The sequence below is a fragment of the Geotrypetes seraphini genome, chromosome 5 (assembly GCF_902459505.1).
Source record: "Geotrypetes seraphini chromosome 5, aGeoSer1.1, whole genome shotgun sequence".
NCBI classification, from domain to species: Eukaryota; Metazoa; Chordata; class Amphibia; order Gymnophiona; family Dermophiidae; genus Geotrypetes; species Geotrypetes seraphini.
Window position 1 is genome coordinate 1,131,010 of NC_047088.1, and position 19,627 is coordinate 1,150,636.

A 19,627-nucleotide genomic window follows, 5' to 3' on the forward strand; every position below is an offset into this window, starting at 1 on the left:
TGAGGGGGTTATATATATTATTATATGCCCCTGTCCTATGTTGTATGTGGGACAGACCTCGAGGAAATTAAAGATCAGGTTGCTGGAGCATAAGTCATGCTTACATACCAGGAGAATAGAGGAACCTCTTGTTGTGCATTGTTTAGAAGCCCAACATACCTCTAATATGCTGCGCTGTGTGGTGATTGAATATTTTCCCTGCTCAGTGAGGCGGGGTGACTGGAGACGTCAGCTACGTCAGAGGGAACAGAGATGGATATACAATCTCCATACTGTTCACCCAGCTGGGCTGAATGCCCGGATTGAGTGGGCGGCGTTTTTTCACTGAGGCTGATTGTGGATTGGTCTGAATGAGACGGGGAAGAGTCTGGATTCCATTTTTGAAGATGTTTTCTGCAGAGTAACCCCATATCCGAGTCCTTTTGTGTTTGGATGTGTGTAGTTTGAGTACTTCAACAGCCTTTTCAGTTGCTGGTGCAGTAGGCTGAGATTGTTCCCCTGACGCAGCTCAGTGAAACGGAGAGTTCCCCGTTGGGTAGGAGTGGCTGCGGGGCCTGAGCGGGCTGTGTGGAAGACAGCTTGGTGACCGTCTGCAGCTAAGTTATTTGGTTTATCCTGCTTGCCACTGACTGTGATTAAGACTGTTTCATGTTGAAAGTTTTTGCAGTTATGGCGTGCTAATGTTTTTTGGTGATTCCCAAGTGGGATACTATTGTGTTTTTCACTAATTTGGACCTCACTTGCTTATGTCTTTTGAAGTGGAGTTTTTTTGCCAGATGAAGTTGAACTGAGGTTTTTTCTCCACAATTTTTGTTATTTTTTCTGGGTTGTGTGTGAGAGTGGGTCTTTGTGAGAGCGCAGTGAATGGACCTTGTAGTGTCATAGTGGGTTCCTGGGTTTATTTGAGTTAAGATTGAATCTTTTATAATCTCCCTAATAACTGCAAGCAGCAGTATTGCAAGTAACTGCTTCTCACCTCACTCGTGGTGTTTACCAGCTAGGCACTGAACCCTAATCTTAGCACTGGGGTTCAGTGTGAAGGGCTATCTTCCCTTTAGATAGTATTCCCTGCCAAAACCCTTCTAGCAAGGTTTTAAGTTTGCTTTCTTAGCATTACTCTTATAGCATAGTACTGCTCTCCTGGCATATCAAACAGGAAATGAAAGAGTTCCTGACTTCCCCTCCCCCATACTGCAACTCCTGCTGCACTAACAGAAGCTGCTGGAAATTTGTTAGCTTTCACTTCCTTTCTTGGGCTCCCACTGCCTGCAACACAGTCTGAACAATGAGCTTCCTAGTATAAGCAGGAATATTACTTGACAATGTATAATTCAGCTTTTAAGGGAAACTAACAATCATACCAGGTTCAAGGCAACTCTCCTGTCTCTTCCCCTGGCTCCCATAACATTTCTTTACTATCAGACTCTCATCACATTCCATGCACTCCCCTAACATTGGCTCTGCTTCACCTTCTAGCTCAGAAAGCATTTCTACATTGTGAACCTCTGGCATATGATTCCTACCCTATGCAGAATGTCTAGCCTCATTGAGCCTTAGAAGTTCTCTAGCCATGATCTCTCTCTCAGTCTTCCTTCCATGAATAGCTGCTGCTGAGGGCTTAAGCAAGCTGCCCTCCTGCTTCAGTTTGCTGTTTACAGTGGAGCCAGTCTCTTTCACTCTCTGTTCCCCCGCCTGTTTAATGAGGCTCCCAGGTAAAAGAGAACTCTTCATTAGCCGAGGCATAGGGGTTTTACTTCCTTGCCTCACAGTGTTCTGATGTAGCTTCACCTTCAATGATTTCTCCACCCCCACCCCCACCCTTCTTTTCTCTTTAACTAGAGCAGGAGGTGTGGAATTTGTGGACTGTCTCAGCCTGTTAGGATCCTCAGATGAAGATAAATAAGCTTTTGGTGCAGAAATGTTTTTATTTCATAGAAACATAGAAATAGACGGCAGATAAGGGCCACGGCCCATCTAGTCTGCCCACCCCAATGACCCTCCCCTACCTTTCTCTGTGAATAGATCCCACGTGTCTATCCCATTTGGCCTTAAAATCAGGCACGCTTTCCTGCAGCTTTTGGCTTTAGCTGAGTGCTACTGTTGCTGGCTCTCTCCCCAATGACAGAGCAGGTTCTTTTATTCCCTGGCTGATATCTAGGGATTTCTTGGGTTACCAACTTTTCCCTTTCACACCAAGTGGACAGTAACATATATCCACAAGTACAACCTTCTCCATCATACAAGACTCCAATTTTTGTTTGTTTCAAAATTGTTTAAAATTTCAGTAAATTGCTCGATCATTGCCCACTTGTCACTTGAAACGATTTCCGAGATGTTTAGTCTGTCTGCTCAACAACAGATTCCTCTTCGATTCCACCATGTGGGCATTCGAGACTGCCAGCCAGGCCCCAACTTTGATATTTTAGAGGCAACATGGGCTGAGGCTCTACAGTGTGCTACTACTGCCCAGCAGGTGCAACAAGTGGTGAAAATTATGAGGAAGGTATCATCCAATATCCTGCACTGGGAATTACAACTTAAGATTGTGCTCCGCTTTTATATCTCGCCCATGCGAGCCTACCGGATGGGTATCACTCCTGTACATCATTGTCCTAAATGTACTCAGGCTCATGCCTCCTTGGGCCATATGTTTTGGTCCTGCCCTCCAATTCTCCAGTTTTGGCATCGTTTGGGTCAATATACTACTACCCTCTGGGGCCGGCGGTGAACTCCAACTCCCGGAGCACTTTTTGGATTTTATACTATTGCTTCTCATAAACTTAAAGGAATGTCCGCCTTTGTGGTTAGAGTGATGTTGCTTGGCAAGAAGGCCATTCTGTTTCAGTGGTTGGCCAGTGAACCTCTGACTTACAGTCAATGGAGATCGTTGATAATACATGCCTCTTTGGAGCGTAGACATTTTGCAGATTTTGAAACTAGCCCTAGCCAGTGTTTCTGTTTGATTTGGGAACGCTTTTGGATGAGTCTCACTCCTACTGCCGGATGCGGAATGGAATGTTCAGTCTGCAGAATCGAAAAAAGTAGGGACATTGTGGATGCCTTTCAAGAGGCTCTGCTCAGACAAATGGTGACAGAACCCACAAGGGAAAAAGCGATATTGGATCTGGTCCTCACAAATGGAGAGAGTATCTCTAATGTTCGAGTGGGTGCTCACCTGGGAAGTAGCGATCATCAAACGGTTTGGTTTGATATATTGGCTAAAGTGGAGAGCGGCCGCACGATACTTAAAGTCCTAGATTTCAAACGTATGGACTTTAATGCTATGGGAGAATACCTGAAGAAAGAGCTGAAGGGGGACAAAGCGATGGGACCAGACGGGATCCATCCTAGGATACTAAGGGAGCTCAGAGAGGTTCTGGCAAGTCCTATTAAAGACTTGTTCAACAAATCTCTGAAGACGGGAGTGGTTCCTGGGGATTGGAGGAGAGCGGATGTGATCCCTATTCATAAAAGTGGTCACAGGGATGAAGCAGGAACCTACAGGCTGGTGAGCCTCACTTCAGTTGTTGGAAAAATAATGGAAGTGTTGCTGAAAGAAAGGATAGTGTACTTCCTTGAATCTAATGGGTTACAGGATCCGAGGCAACATGGCTTTACAAAAGGTAAATCGTGCCAAACGAACCTGATTGAATTTTTTGATTGGGTGACCAGAGAGCTGGATCGAGGACATATGCTAGATGTAATTTACTTGGATTTCAGCAAAGCCTTTGATACAGTTCCTCATAGGAGGCTGTTGAACAAACTTGAAGGGCTGAAGTTAGGACCCAAAGTGGTGAACTGGGTCAGAAACTGGCTGTCGGACAGACGCCAGAGGGTGGTGGTTAATGGAAGTCGCTCGAAGGAAGGAAAGGTGACTAGTGGAGTCCCTCAGGGTTCGGTGCTGGGGCCAATCCTGTTCAATATGTTTGTGAGTGACATTGCTGATGGGTTAGAAGGAAAAGTGTGCCTTTTTGCAGATGATACCAAGATTTGTAACAGAGTAGACACTGAGGGAGTGGAAAATATGAAAAAGGATCTGCAAAAGTTAGAGGAATGGTCTAATGCCTAGCAACTAAAATTCAATGCAAAGAAATGCAGAGTAATGCATTTGGGGATTAATAATAGGAAGGAACCGTATATGCTGGGAGGAGAGAAGCTGATATGCACGGACGGGACCTTGGGGTGATAGTGTCCGAAGATCTAAAGGTGAAAAAACAGTGTGACAAGGCAGTGGCTGCTGCCAGAAGGATGCTGGGCTGTATAAAGAGAGGCGTAGTCAATAGAAGGAAGAAGGTGTTGATGCCCCTGTACAGGTCATTGGTAAGGCCCCACTTGGAGTATTGTGTTCAATTTTGGAGACCGTATCTGGCGAAGGACGTAAGAAGACTTGAGGCGGTCCAGAGGAGAGCGACGAAAATGATAGGAGGCTTGCGCCAGAAGACGTATGAGGAGAGACTGGAAGCCCTGAATTTGTATACCCTAGAGGAAAGGAGAGACAGGGGAGATATGATTCAGACGTTAAAATACTTGAAGGGCATTAACATAGAACAAAATCTTTTTCAGAGAAAGGAAAATGGTAAAACCAGAGGACATAATTTGAGGTTGAGGGGTGATAGATTCAAAGGCAATGTTAGGAAATTCTACTTTACGGAGAGGGTGGTGGATGCCTGGAATGCGCTCCCGAGAGAGGTGGTGGAGAGTAAAACTGTGACTGAGTTCAAAGAAGCGTGGGATGAACACAGAGGATCTAGAATCAGAAAATAAGATTAAATATTGAACTAAGGCCAGTACAGGGCAGACTTGCACGGTCTGTGTCTGTATATGGCCATTTGGTGGCGGATGGGCTGGGGAGGGCTTCAATGGCTGGGAGGGTGTAGATGGGCTGGAGTAAGTCTTAACAGAGATTTTGGCAGTTGGAACCCAAGCACAGTAATGGGTAAAGCTACGAAGAAAAAATTTAAAAATTTAAATTGAATCAGGTTGGGCAGACTGGATGGACTATTCGGGTCTTTATCTGCCGTCATCTACTATGTTATGTTACTGCCAGGAGTAGATTACTGAACTCATAATTTTTTTATTTTTATTTTTTGCTTTCTGTACTCATGGACTGTTCTGTTTTGTTTGGGGGGATGGGGTTGGGAGGAACTGAGGGGAAGGGGATCATATTGTGCGTATATGTAAGAGACAAGTTATATTTTGCTGGATTTGTTTGCTTGCACTTTGAAATTTAATAAATAAATTTAAACATAAAAAATTTTCAGTAAATAAAAAACACAATGTTTTGAGTGTAAAAGAACATAGAAACTGTGAAAAATAGGCAACAAATGCAATCTGACAGTTATTGTCCTGAATTTTAAGTGTCAACCATGGTGTCAATATTCAAAAGGGTTCAATCAGGCAGGTGAGAGTGTGGCGCAGTGGTTAAAGCTACAGCCTCAGCACCCTGGCTGAAGACGTCAGCTATGTCAGAGGGAACAGAGGTGGATCTACAATCTGCAGACCGTTCATCCAGCTGGGCTGAATGCCCGGATTGAGTGGGCAGCGTTCTTCGGGTGAATCTGACTCTAGATTGGTTTGATTGGGATGGGGCGGAGTTAGGACTCCTTTTTTCAAGATGTTCGTTGCAGAGTAATCCCACGCCTGAGCCTTCACGTGTTTTGGATGTGTGCAGTTTGAGCACTGGGAAAGCCTCATCGGTCGCTGGTATAGTAGGCTGGAATTGTCCCCTGACGCAGCTCAGCAAAACAGTGATTTCTCCGTCGAGCAGGAGTGGCTGCGGGGCCAAGCGAGCTGGCACCATTTGAGTGCTTGGAAGACAGTTTGGACACCCTTTGCAGCTAAGTGTTTGTGTTTATCCTGCTTACCACTGACTGCATTTGAGACTTTGATGTGTGTTGTACACTGTGCTCACATCTTTGAATTTTTTGGCGTGCTTAAATTTTTGAGATGGTTCCTACAAGGACTACTACTGTGCTTCTCACAGCTGTTTTGAATAACACATTTTGGACCTCACTTGTTTATGGTCTTTAAGTGGAGTTTTTTGCCAGATGAAGTCAAACTGAGGCTTTTTCTCCACAATTTTTTGTTTTTTCTGATTGATGTTTGAGTGATTGGGTCTGTGTATGAATGCTGTGAGTTTACCTTGTAGGGTCTCGGCGGGTGTTTCCAATAGGACATACATTTGAGTTAATAGTGGATTATATATTTCCTCTTCCTAGATTTGTTTGGGTTGTTATACATAGATTGGAACAGGAGTATGGCACAAATGTGGAATTCGGGGGTGGGATTCTCTGAGAGTGTAAGAGCTGAAATTCTTACAGCCCCTTCTTTGGGAATGGATGATACCACCTTGGTGCAGAATGACGGGTGGGGTGAGCTGTTTAATAAACAAAAAGATCTGATTCGTTTAGAACTGCATAGTGCCTCCCTGGTCGACTACTGTAAATTGGAAATTATCTCCCGTGGGCTCAGGATGACTCGGGCTCCGAAGTTGTTTGAGGATGATCCAAATTTTGTTGACCAGAGGAATAAGATCCTGAACTGCTGTTTACTGGATCTAATGTTGCTCTTGATTAAGACAGCTCAGGTGAAGATCCAAGGGGAACAACAGGTTCAGACAGAGTCTCTTGAGGCTCTTATAAACTCTGAGTCATATGAGTCTAAATTAACTGATCTGCGTAACAAATCGGATAGGTTTAGGGGTGAATTGTGTCAGCAGAAAATCAAAAAGTTTCAGAGAGACCAGAGGGATTACACCTCTGGTTTCGTATATGTTTGGATGAAACGAGAGATTGGTGCCTCTGAACAAGGGGGCCAGAAGAAAAAAGCTACTAGGTTCCAATTATCATCAGGGGGATAGAGTGGTAGTGATGATACGTCTCAGGGGGAGAGCAGGAGGGGGAGCAGAAACAGCCCAGGGGTCGGGGGAGTCATCGCAGGGGTCAGAGAAGGAAATATCAAACCAGGGCCCAGTCCCATCTAGATCAATTGTGGTAAACATCTCGGACTATGTCCTGTCAAGGGCCGAGGAGAGTGTGTTGGCTAAAGGACTGTCTTTCGTCCCGACGGAGAAACATTCTCTGTTTCAGTTCCGGGTTGATTTAGAGATTTTTATCCGGAAACTTCAGTTGCGTTTCTATTTCTCGCAATCAAACGGGGCCTGTTTGGACCGCTCAGTTGTGAGGAATAGATCTGCTTGGACCCCCCCCGGTCCGCCTGATCCTGTATTGACTGCTTTTCGCTTGGCTGTTTTAAAGGATATGGAGGTGGTGGAAAGGGCTGATGGTCGTTTTCATCATAATCTTACCCGAGCTGAGCGGGATGCAGTAGTTAGGTTGCGGTCCACTACTTCAGTGGTCATTTGGCGGGCGGACAAGGGGGGTGCTTTTGTAATTTGGGGCGGAGACAGTACCTGGCTGAAGCTTATGCTCAGTTGGAGCAAGAACAACATTATTTAGCCCTTCAACAAGACCCATCTGATGAGATTTTGGGGTTATTATTGGAATTAGTGAATAAGGGCAAACAATTAAGTTTTGTGACAGCTGCTGAATACAGTTTTTTACATGTAGGCACTTTAGGATACCTGTATTCTATCTTCTCCCTAAAATTCATAAAAATCTTTTAAGGGTTCACCCCTGTTTCCAGGAGATGAGGATTTTGTTCGCATTTGGGAGGAGTAGAAACTTGTGTGACATTTTGAGTCCTAATGTGTTGCCCACAGCATGTGTGGAGGGTGTTCAGAATGAGGACAGGGGTCACCAATGTTGTGGGGGTTGTTCGGTGTGCTCCATGATGATAAACACCACAGAGTTTGTGCATCCAGCCTCTGGATGTAAGTACCAACTGAGGAGCAAGATGTCCTGTATTACAGAGGGGGTTATCTATATCGTCATTTGCCCCTGTTCTATGTTATACGTGGGACAGACCTCAAGGAAATTAAAGATCAGGTTGCTGGAGCACAAGTCTTGTATACATACCAGGAGAGTGGAGGAGCCCCTGGTGGTGCACTGCCTTGAAGCTCAACACACTTTTAATATGCTGCGCTGTGTGGTAATTGAACATTTCCTCTGTTCAGTGAGGCGTGGCAACTGGAGACATCAGCTACATCAGAGGGAACAGAGGTGGATCTACAATATGCAGACCGTTTATCTAGCTGGGCTGAATGCCCGGATTGAGTGGGCGGCGTTCTTCGGGTGAAGCTGACTCTGGATTGGTTTGAATGGGATAGGGCGGAGTTTGGATACCTTTTTTCAAGATGTTCGTTGCAGAGTAATCCCATGCCTGAGCCTTCACATGTTTTCGATGTGTGCAGTTTGAGCACTGGGAAAGCCTCATCGGTCGTTGGTGTAGTAGACTGGAATTGTCCCCTGACGCAGCTCAGTGAAACGGTGATTTCTCCGTCGGGCAGGAGTGGCTGCGGGGCCTAGCGGGCTGGCACCGTTTGGGTGCTTGGAAGACAGCTTGTATACCCTTTGCAGCTAAGAGTTTGTGTTTATCCTGCTTACCACTGACTGTATTTGAGACTTTGATGTGTGTTGTACACTGTGCTCACATCTTTGAATGCTTTGAATTTTTTGGCGTGCTTAAATTTTTGTGGTGGTTCCTACGAGGGCTACTACTGTGTTTATCACAACTGTTTTGAATACACTCAGTGGGTTCCCCGGGTGTTTCCAATAGGACATACATTTGAGTTAATAGTGGATTATATATGTCCTCTTTCTAGATTTGTTTGGGTTGTGGGTTCAAACCCATGCTGCTCCTTGTGATCCTGGGCATGTCACTTAATCCCCCATTGCCCCATGTACATTAGATAGATTGTGAGCCAGACAGGGAAAAATGCTTGAGTACCTGAATAATCTCATATAACCTTTTTCTGCGCTCTCCTGGGAGAACAGTATAAAAATGGAATAAATAAAGAGTCTCCCGATTGGTTAAACCCTGCTGAGCAAGCCAGCCGCCCATAATCAGTGGCACTTAACCAGTTAGTTAACCATTAACCACTGAATATTTCTACTAACATTCATTCCCCAACCAGTTAGATTAGGGCCAGAGTTGGGGCACAGTGTCAATTTAGCTGGTTAGTAGTGATTTTCAGTCTTCTAACTTGCTAAGTAGCTGCATAAAATTAGACAGCAAAAGAACCAAGTTAATCAGGCGCCAGTGCCCAGTTAATTCCTGGGGCGCCCTCACCTGGAGTACTGCGTCCAGCACTGGTCGCCGTACATGAAGAAGGATACGGTACTACTCGAAAGGGTCCAGAGAAGGGCGACTAAAATGGTTAAGGGGCTGGAGGAGTTGCCGTACAGCAAGAGATTAGAGAAACTGGGCCTCTTCTCCCTTGAAAAGAGGAGACTGCGAGGGGACATGATCAAGGGGACATTCAAAATACTGAAGGGAATAGACTTAGTAGAGAAAGACAGGTTGTTCACCCTCTCCAAGGTAGGGAGAACGTGAGGACACTCTCTAAAGTTGAAAGGAAATAGATTCCGTACAAACGTAAGGAAATTCTTCTTCATCCAGAGAGTGGTAGAAAACTGGAACTCTCTTCCGGAGTCTGTTATAGGGGAAAACACCCTCCAGGGTTTCAAGACAAAGTTGGACAAGTTCCTGCTAAACTGGTGAGACTGGACTCATTTGGAGCACTGGTCTTGACCTTGGGGCCGCCGCATAAGTAGACTGCTGGGCAGGATGGACCATTGGTCTGACCCAGCAGCAATTCTTATGTATGTCTGCTGAACTGGATATTCATCTGGGGTTAAATCATCCCATGGCTGGAAACGGCTTGTAAGCCTCCCACTCCCACAATCAGTCGATTGAGAATAATACAAAACAAAGCAGTCCGCATGATTTTTAATCTTAAAAAACACGATCATATTAGCTTATATTATCAAAAGCTTCATTGGTTGCCATTTGAATCCAGAGAATTATTTAAATTCGGTTGTATCGGTTTTAAGATTTTATTTGGTCTAGCGCTTTCATATCTCCCTTCCCATTTTAGATTTTATAATATTAAAAAAAACATTCGAAGACCAGGTTGGTTCCCTTTTCCATCAGTTATAACCTTTTTTTAGATAGGACCTTGGCATTCCAGGCATTAAGTTTCTAATTGATTATTTGATGAATTTGTACTATCAGCCAAATTACATTTTTTAATAAGTTTTCGGATGCTGCAATTTCTTTGCTTAGTGTTGTATTACTTAGATTTGTGTCATTTCCATTTTTAACATTGCTGTATGACCTTGTACTTTTAATGCCCAGTGCATTACTATTGTGAACCGCCTTGAACTGATGGTTGGGCAATGTATAGCCACTCAAGCTGCAAAACTAGATAACCAGACCTCCAACCTACTAATAACCACCCCAGACTACAAGATATTCAGAAAAGAAATAAAAACTATACTCTTTAAGAAATTCCTGAAAGTCCTAACTTCACTTACTCTTGTCCTTCCACCACACTGAAACTACCTGACCTTCTCTGTACAACCTGAGAAATGTCAAATGATCTTCCTTTGTTACCCTCCATTCATAAATATCTACCTACTCTTCACCACTTTTTACCACTCAAGAACTGACAAATGACCTACTCTTTACAACTCTAGAAATGACAAATGTTCTTCCATTGTAACCCCCCATTCATAAATCTTTTGTAATCTGCCTTGAACCGCAAAGTAATGGCGGAATAGAAATCTCTAATGTAATGTAATGTAAACTATTATTATTATACTTAAGCAGCTTGACGCAAATATTCATGTGATGTATAGCAGAGATCTAGAGATAAAACTAAGAAACGTACCGAGGTACTTTTTTCTCTCTTTTCATCTCACCTGTAGTAACTGTCCTGGATGCAGAGATCCTAGAAAAGGAGACGTATGACAATATACAGTCTCTCCATATTTACAGTCTGGAGCTCCTGGATCTTTGCCAGGTTTCTAAACAAAAGAGAAACAAAAAGGCAGTTGATGAAATCTTCCTATAGAGGCCATACCCTTCATATGGACGAGAGGAAGGGGTTTAATTTTATAAAGATTTCTAAGCATGTAAAGTCTGACTTACACACAAAACAGGCCTTTTACAAAACAGCGTGGAGTTATATACACAAGTAGGCATGGCGACAAGGCAATGTATACATGAGGGCATTTCTCAGGGATATATATATATATATATATATATATATATATACAGTTTAGGAGAGTCAATGGCATAGTAGCGGGAGGCAGACCACCCTGGGTGCCATCTGGGTGGGGACACTGGCATCTCTTCACCTCCTCCATGCCACACTCACGCCCTCCCTTCCCCCTGTACCTTTTTAAACCTTCGCCACCGTTAGCTACTTCTCCGGCCCACCGATCAGGAAGTGACTTCATAGGGGAGCCAGGCTACTGCAAACAGCAGGCAAGAGGTACAGGGAGGAGGGAGGACATGAGTGTGGTGTGGGGGGCAGGGAAGGTGGCTAGAGTTATGAAATACAGAACACATATGTTATCATGTATGCAAGACTGTAAGAATACAGGCACATATTTACACCTACTTTAGAGCACATGTAAATAAAAGCAAAGGAAATGAAGGCAGATAGAGGTCATTTTATTTATTTATTTACTTAGATTTTTATCCCATTCTCCCAGTAGCTCAGAATGGTTTACAAGTAAACATTCACAATGGAGTGAATTGGACATTCAAGATTATACAGTAGATTTAAATAATTGGACAATAATTTCTTTCAATTACAATCGCTACTCTTTGATTTTGGGTCATCTACCTCAAATCCTTTAATATTAGGAGATTTTAATATTCATTTCGAGGATTTAAATAATAATTTTACTAAAGATATTTTTTCCCAACTTAATTTATTAGAACTATCCCCTCTATTCGCAGCTCCTACACACAAAGCAGGTCATACGATTGATATGATTATAACATCTACCTCTTCTTCAAATAAATTTTTTTACTTATTTCATTCTTCTCAACCTGTGCCTTGGTCTGACCATTATTTAATTTCAATATCCATCACAGCAGTATTATCAACACCAAAAAATATTTCACAAATTAGAAAATTTAAAGACTTTAGGAAATTATCAGCTGAATCCATTTCATCAAATCTCTGTTTAGATTTTGATGAATTGGATTCAACCAACATAGAAGAGCTATTACATAAATGGCAAAAAGTTACACAACTCTTAATTGATAAACTTGCCCCAACACAAATAAAAAATATTTCAGCACGTCAGAACACCAATCCTTGGTTTAACCCAGAATTAGCCCTAATCAAAAAACAACTTCGTTCACTGGAGCAAAAATGGAGGAAAGACAAAAATCCATTAAATCTTTCAAAATTTAAAGACCATGCAAATTACTATAGAAAAAAAATAAATCAGGCTAAATCAAAATATTACTCTAAACAAATCATACAGGCTAAAAACACATCAGTTCTATATAATATTTTAAAATCAATTAATCATCAATCTAAAAATTTTCCACATGATATTAAATCTCAGCCAACCGCGCAAGAATTAGCAGATAGTTTCATGGATAAGATTAAAAAAATAAGAAATAGCTTTTCATCACAACAACAATCTATAATCTCATTAGATCATGAACCTAATTTATCACTTACCTCAAAATGTTCTCAGTTCAAAGTTCCCAGTCTTAAGGAACTAGAATTGATCATCAAAACCATCAATCATAAAGGAACATTCAATGAATCAATTTCCCCCATCATTCTCAAGAAATACTTTTCAATATTTGGCCCCTATATACACACTTTAATCAAATGTAGTTTACAACAAAGTAAAGTGCCCTCAGACTGGAAAAAATCTACGATACGACCAGTTATTAAAGATCAAAAAATAGGATCAGAAATAAAAACTAATTACAGACCAATTGCTAATATTCCATTCTTAGCTAAAACGATTGAAAAAATTGTATTTAACCAATTAACAGAATACATTGAAAAAACCAACATACTGCACCCAAACCAAACAGGATTTAGACAAAATCATTCTACGGAACACTCACTAATTGGTATGACTACGTCTTTAATTTATCACTTAGATCACCATACATCTGTAATCTTGATTTCCCTTGACTTATCATCTGCATTTGACACTATTGATCACTGTCTTTTAATAAATAGACTTAAGTCAATCGGTTTAACTGACCAAGTTTTGCTCTGGTTTCAATCTTACTTCAATAACCGTTCATCAACTGTCTTTTTCAATGATTCAACATCAGAAAGTTATTCACTTCCTTATGGAATCCCACAAGGATCAATATTATCGCCTATTCTATTTAATATTTTCTTAGCTCCTTTGATGACATTATGTCAGTCCATAGGATTTACAGCATTCGCGTATGCAGATGATATACAACTATTACATCCAATTAATACCAAAAATCCAAATGAAATAGTAACAATTAACGACAAACTGGATCAAATCCAATATTGGCTTGAAAGTAATAAATTATCCTTAAACATTCAGAAAACTAACACTATGTTCTTTCCATGGAAAGAAGACGAAACACTTTCCTTTCCTATTTCTATTAAGGGTATTCCTTTGCAAATGGCCAAAAACATTAGGATCTTAGGAGTAATATTTGACAACAAATTATCTTTTCATGATCATATAAGCCAAGTGGTCAAGTCAACCTTTTACAGACTCCGTCAGATTCGATCTATATCAAAATTTTTATGTACACAATCTCTGAATATCCTACTTCATTCTCTTGTAATTTCTAAACTTGACTATTGTAATTCCCTATTCATTGGTTTGCCTCAAAAAGAGCTTAGACGATTACAGATAATACAGAACGCCTCCATTAAAATTATATATAATGCCAAAAAATTTGACCATGTGTCACCTTTACTCAAGAAAGCACATTGGCTTCCGGTCGCACACCGTATCATTTACAAACAATGCCTACTTACACATAAAACTTTAGAATCTAAAACTCCGGCCTTTATCTACAGAGTATTAATACCATATACTTCCTCTAGATCTCTCAGATCACAGGATCAACATCTTTTAGCTATCCCCTCATTGAAAGTCATTAACACAAGACGTACCACAATCTTCTCTATAACAGCCCCTCAGTCCTGGAATAACCTCCCACTTTACCTAAGACTAGAAAAAAATTTAGGAAAATTTAAAGCTCATCTTAAAAGTTTCTTATTTACAGATGCATTTAATGATATTAATGACTAAATCTCTCTGCTTTATCAATTTAATTCTCTCAATTTATTGTTTACCCCTCCTAATGTATTTCCCTTGAATTTTTAAACATAATAACTGTATGTAACCTTCGAATTAAATAACTTTCCTTATGTTTTAGTATTGTCAGTTAAATCCCATTTAAGGTTTAATTTTCCTTTATTGTGTTTGTTTTTATTGTAAATGATATATTAATTAATTTTTTGACCAATTTGTACATCGCCTAGAAATGTGAATAGGCGATAAATCAAGACATTTAATAAACTTGGAAACTTGGACATACGAGACTGTGCAGCAGTGTAAATATAGGGACTATACAGCAAATTAGGAACAGTAGTTTAAATATAAGTAGTTTAGTTTAGATACAAGTTTATTTGAGTATAGGCTGAGAGTGAACTATACAGAAATTTAGGCAGAAGATTAGAATGGAGAAAGAAGGGTAGAGGTGGGGTTTGAGGGGTTGGGTGTAGACTGAGTGTGACCTTTAGTTGAAGAGGAGGGTCTTTACCATTTTCCGGAATGTCATTAGTGAGTTCTGTAGTCTGAGTTGAGGGGGGAGTGGGGAATGAAGTGGCTGTAGGAGCGTTTGCGGGCAGTTTCTGAGAGGAGGTACCTTCCGGGGGGAATGCATAGACATATCTCCGTTTCTGAGCGGAGGGTGCGGGTAGGGATGTAGATGGGTAGCTTGGATTTTATGTAGGAGGGGGTGGTGGCATAAATTCTTTTGTGTGCTATTGCCAGGGCCTTGAATGCACAGCGTTGGCTAATTGGGAGCCAGTGTTCAGCGCAGAGTGCTGGGGAGATGGGATCATGGTAGTTGAGGCTGTGTAGGAGGCAGATAGCTGCATTTTGGACCCATTGGAGGCGCTTGAGATCTTTTTTGGTTATTCCATTAAATAGGGAGTTGCAGTAATCCATTCTGGAGAGGACATATGCGTAGAGGAGTTGGGCTAGGTCAGGTGTGGAGATGTAGGGTTTGATCCTTCTCAGTTGGCGGAGGTAGTAGAAGGAGGTAATAATAATAATAATAATAATAACTTTATTTTTGTATACCGCCATACCCCGAAGAGTTCTAGGCGGTTCACATTAGTTAAACAGAGATTACAAGTGGTTACATATCAAATTGATCATAGAGTAGCAGACAGCAAGGAGAGTATTTACAAGTGATTACATATCAAATTGATCATAGAGTTGCGAACAGCAAGGAGAGAAGTAGTGGGAAGAGGAGGGAGAACGGGGGAGGGGCGAGGATCAGAAGGGGGGGGAAGAGGATTGGAAAGGGGTATTAAGGGTCTTGGTCTTGGAATAGGTGAGTTTTGAGTAATTTTCTGAAGTCGAGGTAGTTGTGGGCCTTGAGGACCATTTGGGCTAGCCAAGGGTTTAGTTTGGCGGCTTGGAAGGCGTAGGTTTTGTCTAGGAATTTTTTTGAGTGGCATAGTTTTAGGGAGGGGAAGGCGAAGAGTTGAATTTTACGGGAGTTCTTGTAGTTGTGGTTAAGGGTGAAGTGAGGGGTGATGTAGCTTGGGGATAAACCAGATATAGTTTTGTAGCAAAAACAGGCGAATTTGAATATGATTCTGGATTCTAGTGGGAGCCAGTGGAGTTTATGGTAGAAAGGGGTGATATGGTCCCATTTTTTCAGGCCAAATATGAGGCGGACAGCAAATCTTATAACTCCCATCTCATAAGATTTGCAAGAAGCTGAATTGAGTCCCTGCAGTAGGATATTGCATATTATCGAGCAGCAGTGATCTTTTTCGTATCTGAGGACAATTCTGAGATAAGTGCAGATTCCTTCTTTTTGATTATAAGTTTTTTTGATCATAAGAATTTGATAATATATTTATATATGCACTGCACTTTAACGAAGTTTTTCTATGACCAAGGATGTGCTTCCTATGACAATTTAGTATTTGTCATAGTAGTTTCCCGAGTTTATCCTCAGGAACACTGAAGTCTTTTCTCCGTATTTGGAATCTGCTTTAAGTAGTCTCAGATAATTGGATAGTTATAGTGAATACTTTTTGGTGGTATACTGCATTTGTTTGGTATTCAAATTGTGTTATTTTTTGTTTTTTCTATATCAACATCCTACAGAGCATTTCAGACGAAGCTGTGAGCATCCTTACTTAAATATGGTCTTTTCTTTCATTTTTGTTCATGCCTTGAATAGTAGCTCAAGAACAGTTATGCTCAGATACACCAAGCATTTCCCTGTCTTCAGAGAACTTACAATTTAAGTTTGTACATAAGCTGGAGGCATATGACTGAAAAATATAGCTGCAGCTAAATCAGATGATGTGATTGTGAAAAATAGACCTTGGCCAGGCCTAGGTCCCAGAAAAGGGAGGAAGAACACAATCATTTTAAAAAAGGGTCCAAAAAACCTAACTTGGAACACTAAATAAAAAAGAGAATTTAAGCTGACTGAAAAGACCATTTTGAACCTGCGACAGTATGTTGCACTGGCTCCATGGAAAACTGAAGACTAAGGAGAGCTTGTGTGATGAGCCAGGATGGAAACTGGTGCACATGCATCCAGAAGAGTTAGAGCCGAAAGCGCTTGAGAAGTTAACACCTCCTTCTCCACAGAGAAATGAGATAAGTAAGTAAAACCCATACTTACTCTTTTGTAGTAATTCTTAATCTTGGTTGCCATGCCAACCTGCATCATCAATGGGGCGTTCTCCTCACTGTACTCCGCCAGAATAAGGTCACCATCTTTTCCTGTTAAATCTTGTGATGTGCGCATGAAGAACATCTCACCTCCCCCTGAAGCCTGTCGTTCCTGTTCTCTCATCTACGGATAAGAAAGGATTGTCAGACAGAATCTGGCATCTATGAGGAAAAAGGGGAGCAGTGGCGTACCTAGCATATGTGACACCCATAGCCCATCATTTTTTGACCCCTGCCCCCATCTATATGAAAAATATGATTCTTAGTAACAATCCACATATCGCACAACAAAAGTGCACCTAGGAAAAGGCAGCATCTTAAACACTGCACTTAGCACTAGAAGACCAACACATACATTGTAAAACTAAACAAGCCAGATCCCACACAGTCAATTGATCCTGCAGTCAATGCCAACTGAAAACTATGTCCTTTTCATACACACAGAACAGAGATACACCCTCGCCCAATATGGAATAATCACAAACTAAAAATAGAAATATGTAGACAAAAGTTAAACTGAACCGCCAATAAACCAGACTCTACACACAATGCAACACCACAAAAACAGTAATACATGTCCTCTAATACTGTGCAAAATATAAAGACAGTAGATGTAAATTTGAAAAAACTGATACATAACAATCACCACTTTATAAATTAACAAATAAAAATAAAACAAATAATGAGAAATAAGAAAATACCATTTTATTGGACTAATCCCCGTAAGTTCGGTCCCCATCCCCGCAAACCACCTGATTCCATCCACACAAGCCTTGAATTGTTTTATATTGAACTTATTATATTAAAGTATAAAAAGAAACAATATTCTGTACAATTGTCAATTTATAAATCAGCATCTTCTCCCCACTCTCTCTTCCCCATTTCCCTTCAGCGTCCTCAGCACACTCTCTCTCCACTTTCCTTCAACGCACGCACATAAAACCAAGCAAGTAAATTTATATCATTTTCATTCTATTCATTCATAGAAATTAAAGTCTAAATAATGCCAGTCACATAACAAAACATGATTTTACAAAAATAATTCCCTACACAGTCAAGCCTGCAAGGATTACTAGATGTATTTCAGCAGCTCCCCTTCCTCCCTCCCCCCCTTACCTTTGTGGCCAAGTCAAAATGATCTACCAACAATAAAATTTTAAAAACACAAAGCACAGTATACGCAGAGAAAATGTTAATTATCATTTATATTCTGTGCGTTTTCAAAGAGGTCAAGGCAGATGACTTTATGCAATGTCACCTCAGTAGAGTGGGCAGACCTGATGGGCTATGGCCCTTATCTGCTGTCATCTTCTATGTTTCTATGTTAACAACTATACAAAAATAGAAAAATATACCCCCTCCCTTTTTATTAAACCGCAATACCAGTTTTTAGCGCAGGGAGCTGCACTGAATGCCTCACGCTGCTCTCAACGCTCATAGGCTCACTGCGCTAAAAACCGCTATTGCGGTTTAGTAAAAGGGGGCCATAGTGCAAAATATAGACAGCATATATAAATTCTCAAAACGGATATATTTTGATCACTAAATTGAAAATAAAATCATTTTTCCTACCTTTGTTTGGTAATTTCATCAGTCTCTGGTTGCACTTTATTCTTCTGACTGTGCATCCAATATTTCTCCCCTTCTTTCAGCCTCCTGTATGCTTCCTCTCCTCCAGACCTCATTCCCTCCCCCAACTTTTTCTTTCTTTCATCCTGCCCCTTCTTTCTTTCTCTCTCCATGCCCCCTTTCTTTCCTTCTCTGTCTGTCTTTCTCTCTCTCTCTCTCTCTCCGTGCCCCATTTCTTTCTTTCTTTGTTTCACCCTGCCCCCTTCTTTCTTTCTCTCTCCATGCCCCCTTTCTTTATATCTGTCTTTCTCTCTCTCTCTGTGCCCCATTTTTTTCTTTTTTTCTTTGTTTCACCCTGCCCCCTTTCTTTCTTTCTGGCTCCCTGTCCCCCTCCCCCTTTCTTTCTTTCTCCCTGCCCTCACCCATGCCACCACCATTGGGAAACATGCTGCTGCCACCGCCGCCGGGGAAAGGCTGCCACTGCCGCCATCGGAAACAGGCCGGCACCGAGTTCTCCCTCCCTGCTTTTCTTCCCCGCGGGGCCAACCAACTCTAGCCGCCCGACGTCAATTCTGATGTCAGAGAGCATGTTCCAGGCCAGCCAGGCAGCAATTGGGTGGCCAAGAACGTCCTCTCCGACGTCATAATTGACGCCAGGCGGCGAGAGTTGGTCGGCTCCGCGGGAAAGGAAAGCAGGGAGGGAGAACTCGGCGCCGGCTTGCTCCCGATGGTGGCAGTGGCAGCCTTTCCCCGGTGGCAGCCTATTCCCCGGTGGGTGGCCTGCTGTGCACCCCCTTGGGGCGTGCACCCGGGGCGGACGCCCGCCCCCTTGGTACACCACTGAAGGGGAGAGAGGTTAAACTACCCAATTTCAGAGGAGCAGGTGAAAAGTTCAAAGCAATGACCCAAAAGCCATAGAAGAGAAAGAGCCAATCCAGTATACTGAACTCCATTTACTTATAATATGCTTTTCTATTAAAAAGCCCCCAAAGAGGATATAGTTTAAAATTAAAACACACAATAAAAAAGGCAAGAAAATATGCAGCCCTCAAATTTGCTGACAGGGTTGGGGGATATTCTGCTCAGGCCAAGACTCTGTCTTTAGCCAGTGGCGGCTCTTATCTCTACAGACTAATCTGCAGGCATCTGTCCTGATATGATGTTAGGTCTAATTCTGT

At 41.8% G+C, this 19,627-nt stretch overlaps 1 protein-coding gene across 5 annotated transcripts in view; it reads right to left on the bottom strand.

The window, feature by feature from the left end:
- TAF1 (TATA-box binding protein associated factor 1) overlaps positions 1-19,627 on the bottom strand; it is a 596,267-nt gene that overhangs the window by 331,777 nt on the left and 244,863 nt on the right. For all 5 annotated transcript variants that reach the window (XM_033945528.1, XM_033945529.1, XM_033945526.1 and 2 more), the window contains 2 exons: positions 16,831-17,004; positions 10,824-10,928 (listed from right to left, as the gene is read on the bottom strand). In XM_033945528.1, the coding sequence (XP_033801419.1) occupies positions 10,824-10,928; positions 16,831-17,004 (279 nt within the window). The remainder of the gene's footprint in view (positions 1-10,823; positions 10,929-16,830; positions 17,005-19,627) is intronic.